Source organism: Mytilus galloprovincialis, chromosome 4 (assembly GCF_965363235.1).
Source record: "Mytilus galloprovincialis chromosome 4, xbMytGall1.hap1.1, whole genome shotgun sequence".
NCBI classification, from domain to species: domain Eukaryota; kingdom Metazoa; phylum Mollusca; class Bivalvia; order Mytilida; family Mytilidae; genus Mytilus; species Mytilus galloprovincialis.
Window position 1 is genome coordinate 78,694,385 of NC_134841.1, and position 16,632 is coordinate 78,711,016.

General features: G+C 31.6%; 1 protein-coding gene across 4 annotated transcripts in view; it reads left to right on the plus strand.

The window, feature by feature from the left end:
• Positions 1-2,143: 2,143 nt before the first annotated feature.
• The window catches only part of LOC143073042 (insulin-degrading enzyme-like), a 61,735-nt gene continuing 47,246 nt past the window's right edge, over positions 2,144-16,632 (plus strand). The window contains exons 1-12 of one of the 4 annotated variants that reach the window (XM_076248275.1): positions 2,144-2,284; positions 5,423-5,601; positions 6,714-6,790; positions 7,787-7,813; positions 9,920-10,023; positions 11,575-11,744; positions 12,207-12,329; positions 13,056-13,168; positions 14,396-14,485; positions 14,831-14,903; positions 15,888-15,980; positions 16,376-16,467. In XM_076248275.1, the coding sequence (XP_076104390.1) occupies positions 2,202-2,284; positions 5,423-5,601; positions 6,714-6,790; positions 7,787-7,813; positions 9,920-10,023; positions 11,575-11,744; positions 12,207-12,329; positions 13,056-13,168; positions 14,396-14,485; positions 14,831-14,903; positions 15,888-15,980; positions 16,376-16,467 (1,224 nt within the window). In that variant the 5' untranslated portion in view covers positions 2,144-2,201. The other 3 variants (XM_076248277.1, XM_076248276.1, XM_076248278.1) reach the window with 3 other exon arrangements.

Consider the following 16,632-nt stretch of genomic DNA (forward strand, 5'->3'; position numbering starts at 1 on the left):
GGAAGTGACTTACTATCCTAAAACACGCTAGTCTCGAGATTAAAAACACGCATGGGTTGAACCAGTATGGTATCGACAACCGCGAGATCTTGAACAAGAAAAATACCATTATCAGCTTTTTTCATGTCAAATCAATCTGACTAAACTACTTGACGAATGGGTGGTGTATTAAGAATAAAGCAGAAAAAGTCGATACTATGGTTTTGGGATTACGTATAAGGTTTTTGACAATATATATTTAAGTCATATGAAACGAGCGAGTGGTGAAAAATAATGTTTATCCAATTCTTCAACCAATGCATGTATATATCATAAACTTAGTCCTCTGTGCACGATTTTATCATTTTTTACGCAAATATATCGTATAATCGTCAATTTTTTTTGTCTGTCTGTTATAATTTAACAAATATGGCTGCTCATTAAATGCCGTGTTTTGAAGCCGAAGTTTACTGATTGTCACCTTATAGTAAACAAATAACAAAAAGCATGGGTATTGAGCACGTGTTTAACATGTACAATCAGATAATTGTTGATTTTAATGACAGATACATGCGTATTGCGATCACCGGATTTTTACGAAGGGGGTCACGCTCAGGTCACTATGCATACGGCGAATTGCTTCCTGGAAGCAAGCAATTAAAAATAAGTAAACTTCTTCTAAATGTGGACAAATTAAAGAATTTTCCTCAGAAAAAAGTATATGTACATAAGTTGTATAATGAAAATTATCCATTTAGTTATAAAAACATATGCGTGATTTTTTTTTTAATTTGAGGTTTCATAATTATGACTTTAAAAGATACCCGCCATTATGAGGCACTATCATTAAACAGAACTCTAGTTAAATTGAAAATGGAAATGGGGAATGTCTCAAAAGGACCAAAAAGGGATGGCCACCAATGAGTTTTCAACACAGTGTGAAAATTCTTTCACAAAAAAATAACTTAGCGACAAAAGGGACAGTTTTTTGTTTCCTCGTTGTTAATTTTTATCTTATTGGATGGTGATGTTCCTTTGGCCTCATCTTTGGTGATGATATACCCCAACTCGTTTGATCGGGAGAAACTGCGTGTACTCTCAAAAGTTAATGTGTACTTAGTATAGTTATTTTTTTTGTTACTTGGTATTTGTGAGTTTTATATCGATCTGATGAGGTAACCTTTTTTTTTTAACTGAGATTGATAGTTTGTTCTTACATTGTCTTATGTTACAAGCTTTTACAAATATCTTTTTTTTCGCAAATATTTCGTATAATCGTCAAAAGATATTTCAATCGGTCAGTGTTGTTGTGAAAATATGGCAGTAATTATAGTTCGTGTTTTCATGCCGAAGTTTAACGATTGTCACCCGTTAGTCAACACTCAACAAAAAAGCATGGATATTGACCACGGGTTTAACATGTACAATTAGATAATAGCTTATTTCAGTGACAGATCCATGCGTATTTCGATCACCGGATTTTTACGAGGAGGATCAGGCTAAGGTCACTTTGCAAACGGAAAATATGTCCGGCGAATTACTTCTTGGAAGCAAGCAATTAAAAACTGAAAAGTAAACTTCTTCTGAATTTGAACAAATTAAAGAATTTTCTTCAGAAAAAAGTATATGAACATAAGTTTAATAATGAAAACATATGATTCGTTTTTTTTTAATTTGTGGTTTCGTATGACTTTAAAAAAAAATGAAATAAAAAAAAACCTTGAACATCGCAAAGTACATGTAACTAAAATCGAGCGAACACCCTAGAAGATGAAATTAATTTGCTCCATAATTATATTTGTTTTAGTCCTTAATTTGTTTTTAAGGATACCTTTACTAGCAATGCATGCAAAAATCCTCTAACTATCAAGCACCCAATTGCCAAATATTAGTCTATTTTTAAAGAGTACAAGGGGAAATGCTGTAGATTTTCTATAAAATTTACATATTACTTCTAACTAAGTTATATACCTAAATATACCACAAAGGTGTAATATTAAAGTATATAGATATTTTTGTGAGACAAGTGCAAGTTTATGTTTAGGCTAGCATTGAATCAACACAAGCTTAAAAGGGCTAAAAACAATTTGAATATAAATTCCGGAAATTCGTACAAACCGACGTCCGGATTTGTTCGTATCTTAGAATGCTCTATCTTCAAAGGGAGACAAATGTGGTTGTAAAGCTAAATTTGTCATGACTTTGTATTTTTCTGTAAACATATGCTTAATTTTAGATTAATTGTACCAATATTTAGCAGGTTTCTTGGCAAAAGTAATCTAGGAATCAATAGTTCATCACACAGGTATTCAGTATGACGCTTGAAATTCATGTTTAAAAAAAACATCGTCTGTTTCTGTCAAAATCATGAAAATGATGAAATCTTTAATTCTTTATAATTTTTTGTTCTAGCTATAGACTCTAGTGTAAAATCTACAATTGCTCTATTGACACCTGTCTAATCCCCCCTAATTAAGAAAAAGACATAAATTGTCTACAGTCTTTAAGTTTGTCACACACATCTCCCTGTCAGTTTCAGAGAAAGGAAAGTTTTATGTAGTTCTTATGATACATAGCTGCCAGCTATAATTTAAACAGATAAACCTTTGAGTCTTTCCAATAATAATGTAATAAATATACTCTGAAATAGAACTTCTTATGTAAAATAAAAAAATAACATACATATTGATAAATGCCTGTTCCAAATTTATAAATTGTACTAGAAGATGATCCCTTCCCCCCTTTCTACTTGAATTAATGAGAAGGATGATTCAAAGCTTCTGTGGGAATTAGCATCCTAATGCAAAGGCAACATCTATGAAAATGTTTGGGTTGAGATAGCCTTTATTGTTTACCACAAGGGTTAAGAAATTTTGTTAAAGTTCACTAGCCCAGGGCTAATTGGTAGCAGGATTTAATAGCCCTGTTGAAAGAATTAATAGCCCAACAAAACTGACATACTAGCCCGGGTATGCCTTTCACATTCAGAGTTTCTTGCAATAAACAATGAATTCTATAAACTTCACAATTTTTATCCATTGTACAGTGGATTTTTTACAAATTGGATACCCAAAACTTACAGCAAAAATATCCTATTAGCAGATATTATATATTCAATTCGATAATTGAATACTCATTAAATACACTGTAATAATGACTTGCTCAAATCTCGAGATGGTACAAGTCTTGACCACTTCTATACATGGTTATATAAAAGCATGCCTGGCATAAAAGGATTGGTGTATTTTTCATCAAAAGTCTGGTGTTTGCTGTTAAAAGGGGTTCACATTTATAATTCAATAAATTATTCAGAAGGAGGTACAATCTGGTTACATTATATTTCTCTGGTTGCATAAGCAATGTACAATACCCCTGTACTGAAAAATCGATATTGAAAGTACGGGATCCTTCTACAAAATCAGTTCAAATTCTGGAAATCCCAGATGATGTAGTCGAATCTGATTGGCTAAGATATAATAGTGATGATGGGATTTTCCACTTTATATTTTGGAAACGCAAATAATTTTTTGTTACTAGTCTGTCGGGCATATTGGGTTACAAGTTTTGCTTGCCCGAGGCCTAAATATTGTAGTCCTGGGCGTCGGGCTAGTGGATTTTTTAACCCCTGTTACCAAGAACCATAAACAACTGTAACGTGTTTGGCTTATGAACTATATGTTCGTATCCGTTTTCACAGAATCTGAGATACTCCAATATCAATCTATTAATTAACTCTAAAATCTAACTACAACTTGGAGGCTTTTCTTAAAACCACAAGACCAGCTTTTAAACTTTGAAACTTAATAAAGAAATAACACTATGTACACAAATAACTTTATATCCTTGATCCTTTCACTGACTCGGAGGTCCCAACTGATTTGACAAACAATTATATTACAGCCATTCAACCACTATTAAACTTAAGAACAAGCTTCAAAAATCCTAGGTTCCTGAAACACCTAGTTCTGAGCGAGACACCCAGTCTCTGAGACACCTAGTCCTGAAACGACTAGCCTTTGAAGCACCTAGTTCCTGAGATAACTAGTTTTGAAGCACCTAGTCTCCGGAGCACCTAAGCCACCAGATTATTACAAGCTATCTGTTAGAGGGACTGCGACCATTCCCGAGGGAAATTACAGTTTCAGAACAACCCGGTAGCTTGCAATAATTGTAATACCTAGTCTCCGAAGCACCAAAGTCACCAGACTTTTACAAACCACCTGTTCGAGGGACTGCGACCATTCCCGAGGGAAATTACAGTGTCGGAACAACCCGGTAGCTTGCAACAATCGTAAAGACTTCAAAAACCGCTTGCTTCAAAACCACAACGCTTTCAACTCAACTAGGTTTACAAACTTCTGAATTCTAACTTCTTATTTGCTGATATTTTCTTCCCGCTGTTTAACCATCAACGGCCAAATAACAAATGAGCGAACTTACACAATGAATCGGTGTCTTTATATAATATACCAAGAGCGCAGACCTCGAAGAGAGCACCCTAGCAACAATTCACGCGTCTCATAACAACCAAGGATAAAAGAATGATTTTGATATGTATTTATCGTTAACGCATTGTTCAAACGGGTAATTAATTATAGATTACAATTCAATGATAAATTACAAATATTGACTTATGTTTAAACTGCATTTTTGTCACACAACTATGATAATAAAAAAAAACGTGTGTTGAGTTACAAGAGTTGAGCACACCCTAGACTGTTTACTTAAATACGACCATTTTTGAAATAGTTACATATGTAGTGTTTGCTTACATCTTAATCTACACATAAAAACAAGTTGTACAGAAATTATTGCTAACACTGCATCCTATCTGCTATCTTAATGTACATAATTATCAAATATATGAAGAGCTATTGGGATTACATTGGTGTATAGGGCTGTCTTAAGTGTCTTGATACAGATGTGATTTTGAAATAGCTTTATAATACATTCTGTATTTTTCATAATTTCTTCTAGGGGCTTAACCTCTTTGTGAGGTTTCATTTTCATGTATTGTTCAATATTAATTCTTACATAATTGACCCCTACATTTTGTTCCTACAATGTACATGTTTTGTATTTATAGGTTATTTGTTCTTGTCGGGTACATGCATGAAATATTTGCTGCTACATGAAGATGTGAAGCCAAAATCAATCAATCTAATTGACACTAGTGGTGTATGTTTGGGATTTTATGGGAATTGCTTAATAAGCATGTCAGATAAGGGGGAAAAAAATACTCATGTAAATTTTCCCTTGTCATGAATATACAGCATACAGAAAAAAATATGAATCCAACTTGATTGAAGGACACCTAAAATCATCTTATTGTGAAATCCTACATGTTATATTTCATGCCACATAAATTAATATATATACAACTATCATGACTGCTGTACACAGTCTCCATAGTATTAATTTCTATTAACATTTATGTTTAAAGATACACTTCTACAATGGCAAGCCAATATATAAAGAGTAAAATCAACTCAGATGCCATCTTGAAATCTGCTGAAGATAAAAGGACATATGAAGGATTAGAACTGAACAATGGGATGAAAGTTTTATTGATCAGTGATCCTGAAACAGACAAAGCTTCAGGGGCTATGGATGTCAATATTGGTAAGGATTTAATATAGATATGTAGTATGTAACTTTCAATTGATGCATATAATATTTGTCACTGGATAGTTTGCCAACAATTTACAGTCATTGATGTCTAGCTGAAACTATCAACTAATGTACGTTTTAAATGAAATATATGCAATCTATAGCGTAGTATGAGTATTTGCCACAGTCATGACAGTTGTTACATTTAGAATATTTTCTTCAAGAAATTTGAGGGAATTTAAATATATTGACAAAATCATCTAGAACATGAATACTTCATATCAAAAGTTTTTACCATATTTATAACTGTAATTGTACTTGTACCTTTAGAACCCAAATTGCTTAAACATGAAAAACCAGATTTAATCTTGACAACCAGCTCCTCAAATTGTCAATGACTGGTAAACAAGTTTGTTTTATGGAGAAATTATGTAGAATCAAATTTTCTGAGGATTATCGGGATATTCTTACTGAGCTTCAAAGCCTATGGTTCGAAGCTCAGTTTTGAGTTACTTTTTCGCTAACTGGTTAAATTAAAATTTAAAGCACTTGTATTTTACTGTCTGTTAAAAGTTTTGCATTAATAAAAGGAAAAAAGTAGTAAAACTTTGGTTTCAGCAATAACAGAAATCTAAAGTTAACATCCTCCATTCTTTGAAATTTCGGAATGTTTTAAGGAAACATAAATTATAAACATTTCAAAGTTGAGTGATTTCACTTTTGATAAAAAGCAAAATAGTCAGATGTTTGGTTTCCAGACAACAGCTATTGAGCCCTCAATCTTTTAGAATAACTGATGCTACATTGTACTCTTATCTAGATTATATATTTTGGGGTATCTGTGTCTACTGCTGTCCACTGGAAACATTCTATTTTTAGTGTGTATTTTATGTTTCATGTACTTCAAATTTTACTTATCAGTGATGTCAGTTGTCTACTTGTGTACATATTTATCTGTTAAAAGTGTACCTGTATTGTCTTGTGGGTTTAATATTTTTTCATGATCATAATATTTTTTCTCCAGTATTCTTCTGCAGTACTCTTGATATCTACACATGTACCTTTAACATTATGTGTTAACTGAAATATTGTTATTAATTCCTTTTCACCAAATTATGTTTTAGGACACATGAAAGATCCAGTAGACCTGCCTGGGTTGGCACATTTTTGTGAGCACATGCTGTTTTTGGGAACTAAAAAGGTATGATTACCATCATTACAGGTAGTTATAAATTATTTTAATTTCACTCCTCTTTTGGAAACAAATGGATATTATAGCTTTTTGATTTCAGTCGTTCATCATTCTGTATTAGCAGAGATGCTATATACATCAAAGTTGATAATCCTGTCCTAATAAAACATTCATATAATATAAAATTGGAAACTGTTATAAACTGAAAGAATGTTCAAGAAAATGTCAATAACTTTCTTAATACACATAGCTGTAATATTACATGCCAGATGCATACATAAATGTAGGTATTATAATAATGAATTACTCAAATTACATTTTATGTTTGCCAAGAAAATGTGAATTTCCTTAAGGTGGTACCCAACACTTTCACTAAAATTAAATTGACTCGTTTAATTTTCATAAAATTTTGTCAAAGTATTTACTTTGACACTTTAACAAAAATTATAAAAATTATAAAAATTTGAACTGACCGTTTTGTCAGAAAAATTACACAGGTTATATTGCAATTTGACAAACTCCAATTTTGATCATTGAGATGCTTAATATTCCTTTTACAACACAACATAGTTAAAACGTTAAGCTGACTTTACAGAGTTATCTCCCTGTAGTGTTAGGTACCACCTATAAGCTAAACTGTTTAAATCTCTCATTTGTTTTTAGTGATCTCATTGTACATAAAAAGTAAATAAAAAATGGCCAAACTCCAAGGAAAATTCAAAACTGGAAAGTCCTTTATCAAAAGGCAAACTCAAAAGCTCAAAGACATCAAACGAATGGATAGCAACTGTCATAGTCCTGACTTGATTTAGGCATTTCCTTTCATGTTATGTAGAAAATAGTGGATTAAATCTGGTCCTATAACCAGCAAAACCTCTCACTTGTATGACAGTCATATAGAATTACATTAGTAGGCATAACATGTTGATATTCATTAAGGTGTATTGTTTTAATCATGTTTAAAAGTGATAATTTAATATAATTTGTTTTTTCCCTCTGTTTCAGTATGAACAGGAGAATGAATACAGTAAGGTAAGTTTGATACAAATATTTTAAACAAACCACTTATCATTTTCATATGTAGACCTGGTTGATGGACCTATAGCTGCTAGGACTGGGTTGAAGGGCCAGGTTATATATTTGTTCTCTGATGTCTCATTGGCAGCTATACCATATTGACTTATTTTGAATATGTGTTATCCTGTACAGAGATTCTGTTTTTTCCTGAGTGAATTAATTTTATTTTTTGAATATTTAAAAAGAATTATAAGACAAATGTTTATTAAAAATCAGTTGAAAATACTTATGGAATAATATTTTATAAAGGAGTAAGTTCAGTAAGACTCCTTTTTGGCCCCAAAATATAGCAGTTTTACAAAATTGTTAAAATGTAAAGATTTAGTTATTGATTGGACAGTAGAATGCTTCTGCTACATAAATATGGGCTGTTTTTGACAATACAATGCACATTTATCAGGTACTAGCACCATTAAGTCATGCTAAATTACTGAAATCCTCATAATTCTAGCATTTTAGTTAAATTTTAGACGGTTTTCGTGTAAAACGAAAGTGGCCGCATTCGTGTTCATCCTTAATATTGAAATGTAAGTTGTATTTTATGATAATACATAACATATATAAAGGTTGAGGATGAACACGGATGCGGCCACTTTAATTTTTACCAAAAACCATCTGAAAAGTGACATTTTTCGCCATATTATGTAGATTTTTCATATTTGAGCACGAATTGGATCGTTTTTAACCGGATTTTTGTGACAAAAATGTTGGTTATTGATTTGGGGATGTACGGCAGGGCGGTAGAGCGGCCGGGCGGCCGGGCGGTCGGGCAGGCAGCAATCAAATGTTGTCCATGCATTAACTCATGAACCGTTCAGCCAAAGCTTTTAAAATTTTAATATGTTGTTACTGACAACTAAATGAAGGTCAAGTTCAATAATGGCGATTTTGACTTTTACCGTTCAGGAGTTATGGTTCTTGAAAGATTGAAAAATAGAGTTTTCAGTCGTGTCCGTGCATTTACGCATGAACTGTTCTACCAAAGCTTCCCAAATTTTAATATGTTGTTACTGATGACAAAATGGAGGTCAAGTTCAATAATGACGATTTTGACTTTTACCGTTCAGGAGTTATGGTTCTTGAAAGATTGAAAAATGGAGTTTCCAGTTGTGTCCGTGCATTTACACATGAACTGTTCTACCAAAGCTTCCCAAATTTTAATATGTTGTAACTGATGACAAAATAGAGGTCAAGTTAAAAAATGATGATTTTGACTTTTACCGTTCAGGTGTTATGGTTCTTGAAAGATTGAAAAATGGTGTTTCCAGTCGTGTCCGTGCATTTTCTCATGAATCATTCAACCAAAGCTTTTGAAATTTTTATATGTTGTTACTGATGACAAAATAGAGGTCAAGTTCAATAATGACGATTTTGACTTTTACCGTTCAGACGTTATGGTTCTTGAAAGATTGTAAAATGGCGTTTCCATTCACGTTGTTGCATTTACTCATGAACCATTCAATCTAAGCTTTTCAAATTTTAATATGTTGATACTGATGACAAAATGGAGGTCAAATTTGATATTGACGATTTTCACTTTCACCATTCATCAGTAATGGTTCTTGTGATATTGCCAGGACACAAATAAATATTAATAAATCCGGTTTGCTGTCGTTGTGACAGCCTCTTGTTAATGACTAAATCTGTTAAAATCTTTCACATAAACTAATTATTTCAAATAAAATAGACACTTTAGTGTTTAAAAAGTGGTCAAAATCTTTCGTCAGATGAACCTGAAATTTGAGGCCAAAATCGGTCCTTACCGGACCTACTCCTTTAAGTCTGACCACACATTGTTCTTTTTTCAAGCTCAAAGTTTAAAGAATTTATTTTTTGCTTTCTGTTTCAAAATTAAAATGATTAAGTTTTGTACAAGTCCGAAAATTTTGAGAAAATGAAATTTGTATGTCAGGATGATGATTAAGTTTTGTACAAGTCTGAAAATTTTGAGAATATGAAATTTGTATGTCAGGATGACAAATATCATTTTGGTTATTGTTTTGATAAAGACTCCTTGTGTCAATGAGATGTAAATAATTAATGTATCTAAATTTTTTGTAGTTCCTAAGTGAACATGGAGGAAGTTCTAATGCTTACACTTCTGGAGAACATACCAACTTTTATTTTGACATATCACCAGAACATTTACCTGGAGCTTTAGACAGGTAGGTTTACATTTGACATATCACCAGAACATTTACCTGGAGCTTTAGACAGGTAGGTTTACATTTGACATATCACCTGAATATTTACCTGGAGCTTTAGACAGGTAGGTTTACATTTGACATATCACCTGAACATTTACCTGGAGCTTTAGACGGGAGATTTTTATTTGACTTATCACCTGAACATTTACCTGGAGTTTAGACAGGTAGGTATTTATTTGACTTATCATCAGAACATTTACCTGGAGCTTTAGACAGGTATTCTTTCATTTGACATATCACCAGAACATTTACCTGGAACTTTAAACAGGTATGCTTTCATTTGACATAACACCAGAACATTTACCTGGAGCTTTAGACAGGTAGGCTTTCATTTGACATATCACCAAAACATTTAATTGGAGCTTTAGACAGGTAGGCTTTTATTTGACATATCACCTGAACATTTACTTGGAGCCTTAGACAGGTAGGCTTTCATTTTACATATCACCTGAACATTTACCTGGGGCTTTAAATTAGAAGGCTTTTATTATGACATAACACAAGAAAGTTTATCGGGATAACTAGAAAGGAAGGTTTTTACATTGACAAGAAGCATTACACAGATAGGCATTTGTTTTGATTGATTGTTTGTTGGTTGCTTAACATCCAATGGCAAATAATTCATGCATGTCCAGAACAAGAACACATTCACAATAAATACAATAGGTAGGTCCTGTAATATAGCCTGTTAGGGATATTTGGACTGCTAAAGGGAAAATGAGGATATATTTGATGGGGACAGGAATTTTGCCTTGCAACAGGTCACTGAAGGATCCCTCATTGAGTTATTCCAAGGGTTCTTAACGTAAAGAGAGTGTGGCACTGTCTTATCACAAGGCATTGGATTTAACATCATACACAGAGCAATATACATTTGCACAAGTGAACCAACACCTTCTAACAGTACATGCTGGTGAAGCAATCTGACTTGATACTGTAGTAAGCTGCAGATGACTTGTCTTAAAACTATAAAAAAAAAAAAACCCCAACAAGATCTGTGATTACTGCAAGATTTTTTGGTGGCGTCTTCTGGACAAATTAATGATAAGAAACAAGTGCTGAAGTACATAAAATGGGGTGGGGTTCATATGGGGTTATAAAAAGATTTAATAAGATGTAAAGTCAAAATTATTGGCAGGAATGAAGTTTTGATTTTTGGCGCAAATGAAATCAACCTAGTGGCAAAAATGAAACATTGCCTTTTTTTTAAGATGGCACAAATGCTAATTATTGGTCACAGATCTACATGCATGTACATGTAGATTGAAGACTTTGGATAGCTTGCTTGCTTTCTTTGTATAAATAATTGCTCGTGCATTGTAACTAAGATTGACATCCACAAATTATATATATAGGCGGAGTTGAACCTGTTTACATTATATTTAGAATTTATTTTGACATAATCCTAAAATAAAACTATGTTTAAACACGTTTAAAACTATGGTGCTTGAGCAAACATTTATTTCGGTCATAAATACTCACTAGCTCTTACCACATTGTACTTTGTAGGTTTTCACAGTTCTTTCTGTGTCCTTTGTTTACGGAGACTGCAACAGACAGAGAGGTTAATGCAGTCAACTCTGAAAATGATAAAAATTTACAAAGTGATCCTTGGAGAATTCACCAGTTAGAAAAAACCCTTACAGATCCCTCACATGATTATTCTAAATTTGGAACAGGTAAAATCAAAAATTTATTATATATATAATTTCAATTGTGCCATATTGTTTTAAGATTTTTAATTAAGAATGGGGGAAAAAATCCTTTTACATTATAAAGATTAATTAATTTGGTTGCTTAGACTTAAGATAAAAAATTAAGAATACAAATAATTTATAAAATATCTACAGCATATACATTCAGTTACTGTTTCAGTACTCTAACTTTAATATACTTTGCCACAACCAAACGTTCTGGAACTTATACACAATGCTCATAACGACCAAACACAGATCACATACAATTTGGAGGCATCACTTTCAGCATTCGGGGTTATGATGTCCTCTACAAATGGAAAATTGCCAAATTGTTATTTTGCACATTCAACATACAAAAACAAATGTCATTAAGTTTCAAAGAAAATAAGACCTCATCAGTTGGTAACTGTCATTTATGTTATCATATTATGGTATTTTTTTCAGGTAATAAGGACACTCTTGACACCATTCCAAAATCTAATGGTGTAAATGTACGGGATGCTTTGCTGAAATTTCATGATGGATATTATTCCTCAAATATAATGGGACTTTGTGTACTTGGAAAAGGTCAGTAAAATTATACAAAAAGAGTTCAATATGATAAAATCATTACTTTTAAAGTTTGAAAAAACTTTCTCGATGTGGAAAAGTTGTAACCTGCAGATTCCATCACATGAACTATGGAATTTATGAAAGGTTGCTGCTTTTAACATAATAAAAGAAGTTAAAACAGAAATTCACATAAAATTATTTCTGGAAACAAATATTTTCAACACATTGAAATCTGCAGAAGCTATTGAAATTTGTGTAATGTTTATTTTTAGTATGGAAGGAACTATAGGTATAATTTGAAATGTAATATATCAGACATAAAGATTTTTTTTAACTTTTGGCACAAACAATTAAAACTCTTACAGTTTATATTTATTTAGCATACTGTAAATTCAAAAATTTGTGATGTTTTTATTCTTTACAAAAATTGGGATAAGTTAGCTTTTTCAAAAATATTAACTTGCAATTTAAATTTTGATAACATTATTCATATGTAGCTATTTCTGAAACCTCCAAAAAGTATGATACATTTTCCCCATTGTTCAACAACTCCAATAATCAGATAATTAGTGTCACAACAAATTACTGAATTTACAGAATGTGACATAGTGGTTAATAATTTTGAAGAAATGTCTTATTAAATCAATATTTGACAGGCTTTAAGTTTGATTTGTTTACAATATCATAGTTGTTAAATTGACATTTTTTCTATTTGAAATTGAATTGATGTTATTTTTATAGAATCAATTGAAGAATTAACAGAAATGGTAGTTCCTCTGATAGCTAATGTAGAAAACATGAATGTTGTAGTTCCTGAATGGAAGGATCATCCAGTTGGTCCAGCACAAATGAAGGTATGTTTAATATCTATGAAAATATGATCAATTACATTCATTCTTGGTGGCCTTCGGCTGTTGTTTGCTCTATGGTCGGGTGGTTGTCGCTTTGACATATTCACCATTTCCTTTCTCAATTTTATTCTAGAAAGTTACTAATATCAATAGTTACACAGTATGATAGTGACCTAATAAGATATATTTTGGGTCAGTAAATTCCATAATAGGTGAGAGCGACAAACCCCATATGTAATATATATCATATTAGGGCATTAGCACACTGTAATAAATTTATCTTATGGACTGTCTTAACATGTGACATTTAAACAAGTGGCCTATCAAAGTGAACAGGTCTTCAATTTTGAGAACCTTCTTCCATTGGTCTATTCAAAAACAAACGCCAACAATAAAAACTTGTAAGCTTTAAATGTGTATTCTGCATTTATTTCAAACGTTCATCACCAATTTGTCCATCTGTAGTCCAGGGGTGATTTTTTTCAGATTTTTTCCCAAAGCTGTGTTATAAATAGAAAGGTACATAACACCACTACTTACCTTGAATTAAGATAAACCTCGCCTACTTACCTTGAATTAAGATAAACCTCGCCTACTTACCTTGAATTAAGATAAACCACGCCTACTTACCCATGTTCAACATACAAGATTTTAAAATGGTCACTCTAAACCAATGATATGCCATTAAATGAATAGGAGTTAAGATAGTTGTCCTTATCCAATCATTGTTCTGGTTTGTAATGTCTGAGGGTAAAATCATCTTATACATAGATTTTAGATTTTTATTTTTCTGCTGATAGAAATCATTTATTTACATAAGAATATTTGATGCAGGAGCTTATAGAAATATTTAAATTAGTTTGGTTAAGAATGAGGAAAGCTTACAGACTCCAAAGAAGCTCTTTAACACCTTTCAATCATATTATATATTGAACATATTTTGTTTTTATGTAATGGATATACATTTTTGTAATAGTATGTCGTATATCAACATACTTGGAATGGTAGATGCTTTTAGCTTCTAGATCCTTAGTAATGATACTTGAATCAGTTGACTGTCCATGAGTTAAAACAGGTTTGTTATTTTGTCATGGAAAGAAAAGCGACAACCTCATTAATTTTTTTTAAATCTTAAGCATTTTCTACTTTAAATCATTTATAAACCTTGAGTTTCTAAGAGTTAATAATAGTAATGACAGATTTAATGTTTTTCACTTGTTTTGTTAACAGAAAATAGCCTATACTGTACCAGTGAAAGATGTTAGGAATCTCTCTATGTCATGGCCTATCATGGATCTACATCCTTATTTTAAATGTAATGTAAGTATAAATAATAAATTTTGTTTGTAAGGTTATATAAAAAAAAATGTAAAATTTGGGATTGTGTAGGGAGTATGTATAAATTGTTTCTTTCTTTATATTTACACAATTTAAGCTTTTTTTCCCATTATTTTCAATGACCTTTATGAGCCTCTTATTGAGAAGTAAGTGGTTCATTTTTAAATAAATAAGCACTTTAATAAAAGACATGCTTTATCTTCACTGTTTTTTTACCTTTCAAATTCTCTTTTGACATACACACAAAAGTTTTGTTTTAATTTCTTATTCTGAAATGTTTTCTTTCTTGTTTTTTATTGTGTACATGATTTTTTTCTACATTTACAGCCAGGTCATTATCTAGGGCATTTAGTAGGTCATGAAGGAAAAGGAAGTCTGTTGTCTGAACTTAAAAACAGAGGTCAGTATAAATGTCATTTACTACAAAACATGCTGTATCGTCTCATAATAAAAGGAGAAACAGTGTAAATATAGAAATAAATGATTGCTATGTAGTGACCACATGGTTTTAGGTGATGGATAAGTGTTCTTTACTGATTTTTTTTAAGACACTTAGTAGATAGTGTAAACAAAAAGAAAATTGGTGACTAAAATTGGTTTTAGGTGATTTCCATATCAAAACATAGACTTGGTAATATCAGTTTGTTATTCTGCAATTTCATGGAAAGAGCTAGATAGAATTTAGCTATACCTGCATGAATCCTTCGAAAGGGCATGTAGTTGTGCACCTTCAATTTTTATTTTTGACCTGAGTGATTTCTGGGGTTTCCAATATGAAACTTGCACTTTTCAATTTTTGCTTATATCATCCAGAGATGGCTTGCATCACGTTTCTTCTTTAGAAGACTCACATATGAAGAATGTACATAACAATGAACGGAAAACAAATATGATATACAGCCACAAACGATAACCACTGAATAACAGGCTCCTGACTTTATTTGATGTTAAAGATAACTTCTTAATGCTATTAGATTAAGACTTTGGTAGGCTTGATTGTTTTGTATGTATAAATGTTTGCTCAAGCATTGTATTAAAGATTGACTTCTGCAAACAATAGATAGAGCAGCGTTAAACCTTTCTAACATTGTCTTGTATTGTTTAAATGTACTATTGGGTAGTTCTAACCTCCAGGATAAAATTTTAGTATAACATTCAGATTTAACTGAGCCTATATTATATTGTTTGCAAATTTCAATCTTAATCAAAAAAATGCTGGAGCAAATGTTAATACAAACAAAACAAGCAAGCCAACCAAAGTTTAAATCTACAAGCATTAGTGATATAGCTCTATGTCAAAGAAATGTGCAATCTTATTAGACTAACAAAATATTTTAACCTGACTGTCTCTGTGTAAATTGTATAAAGTATGTTTTTTCCCTAGGTTGGGTGAATACCCTATGTGGAGGTCAGTCACCAGGGGCCAAAGGATTTATGTTCTTTAAAGTTGATGTTGATCTTACTGAAGAAGGACAAGGTAATAAAATCATGTAAATGTGACTTATTTTGTTGAAATATAAAAAGACATCCATTGACAATATAGATATGGATTATAAGTATCATAAAGAACGTATGAAACCTTTATCCCAGAAAGACATTTACAACATAACAGATTTTTTTGTTGAAGTTTAGGAAGATTATTTTTAAAATAACAACTCAATTTTTTTAGATGATAAATTTTTAAAATAACAACTCAATTTTGTTTTAGATGATGATGATTAAAATAAACGACAAAAACTTTTTTCTTATCTACTTTATAATAGAAATGCTATTCAAGCAACTTAAAACTTAAAATATTTGTTATTTCAACAACAAAATAAATTTCAGCTGTGTTTCATTTGTTTAATAGTTATTTCCCTTTGTATCTTACAGAACATATTGATGACATTATAACTTTGACTTATCAGTACTTTAACATGTTGAAGAGAGAAGGCCCTAAACAATGGATATTTGATGAATGTAAGGTAAGGGATCAACTAATGATATAACCAATACAGAACACATTGATGACATCATTACTTTGACTTATCAGTACTTTATGTTGAAGAGAGAAGGCCCTAAACAATGGATATTTGATGAATGTTAGGTAAGGGATCAACTAATGATATAACCAATACAGAACACATTGA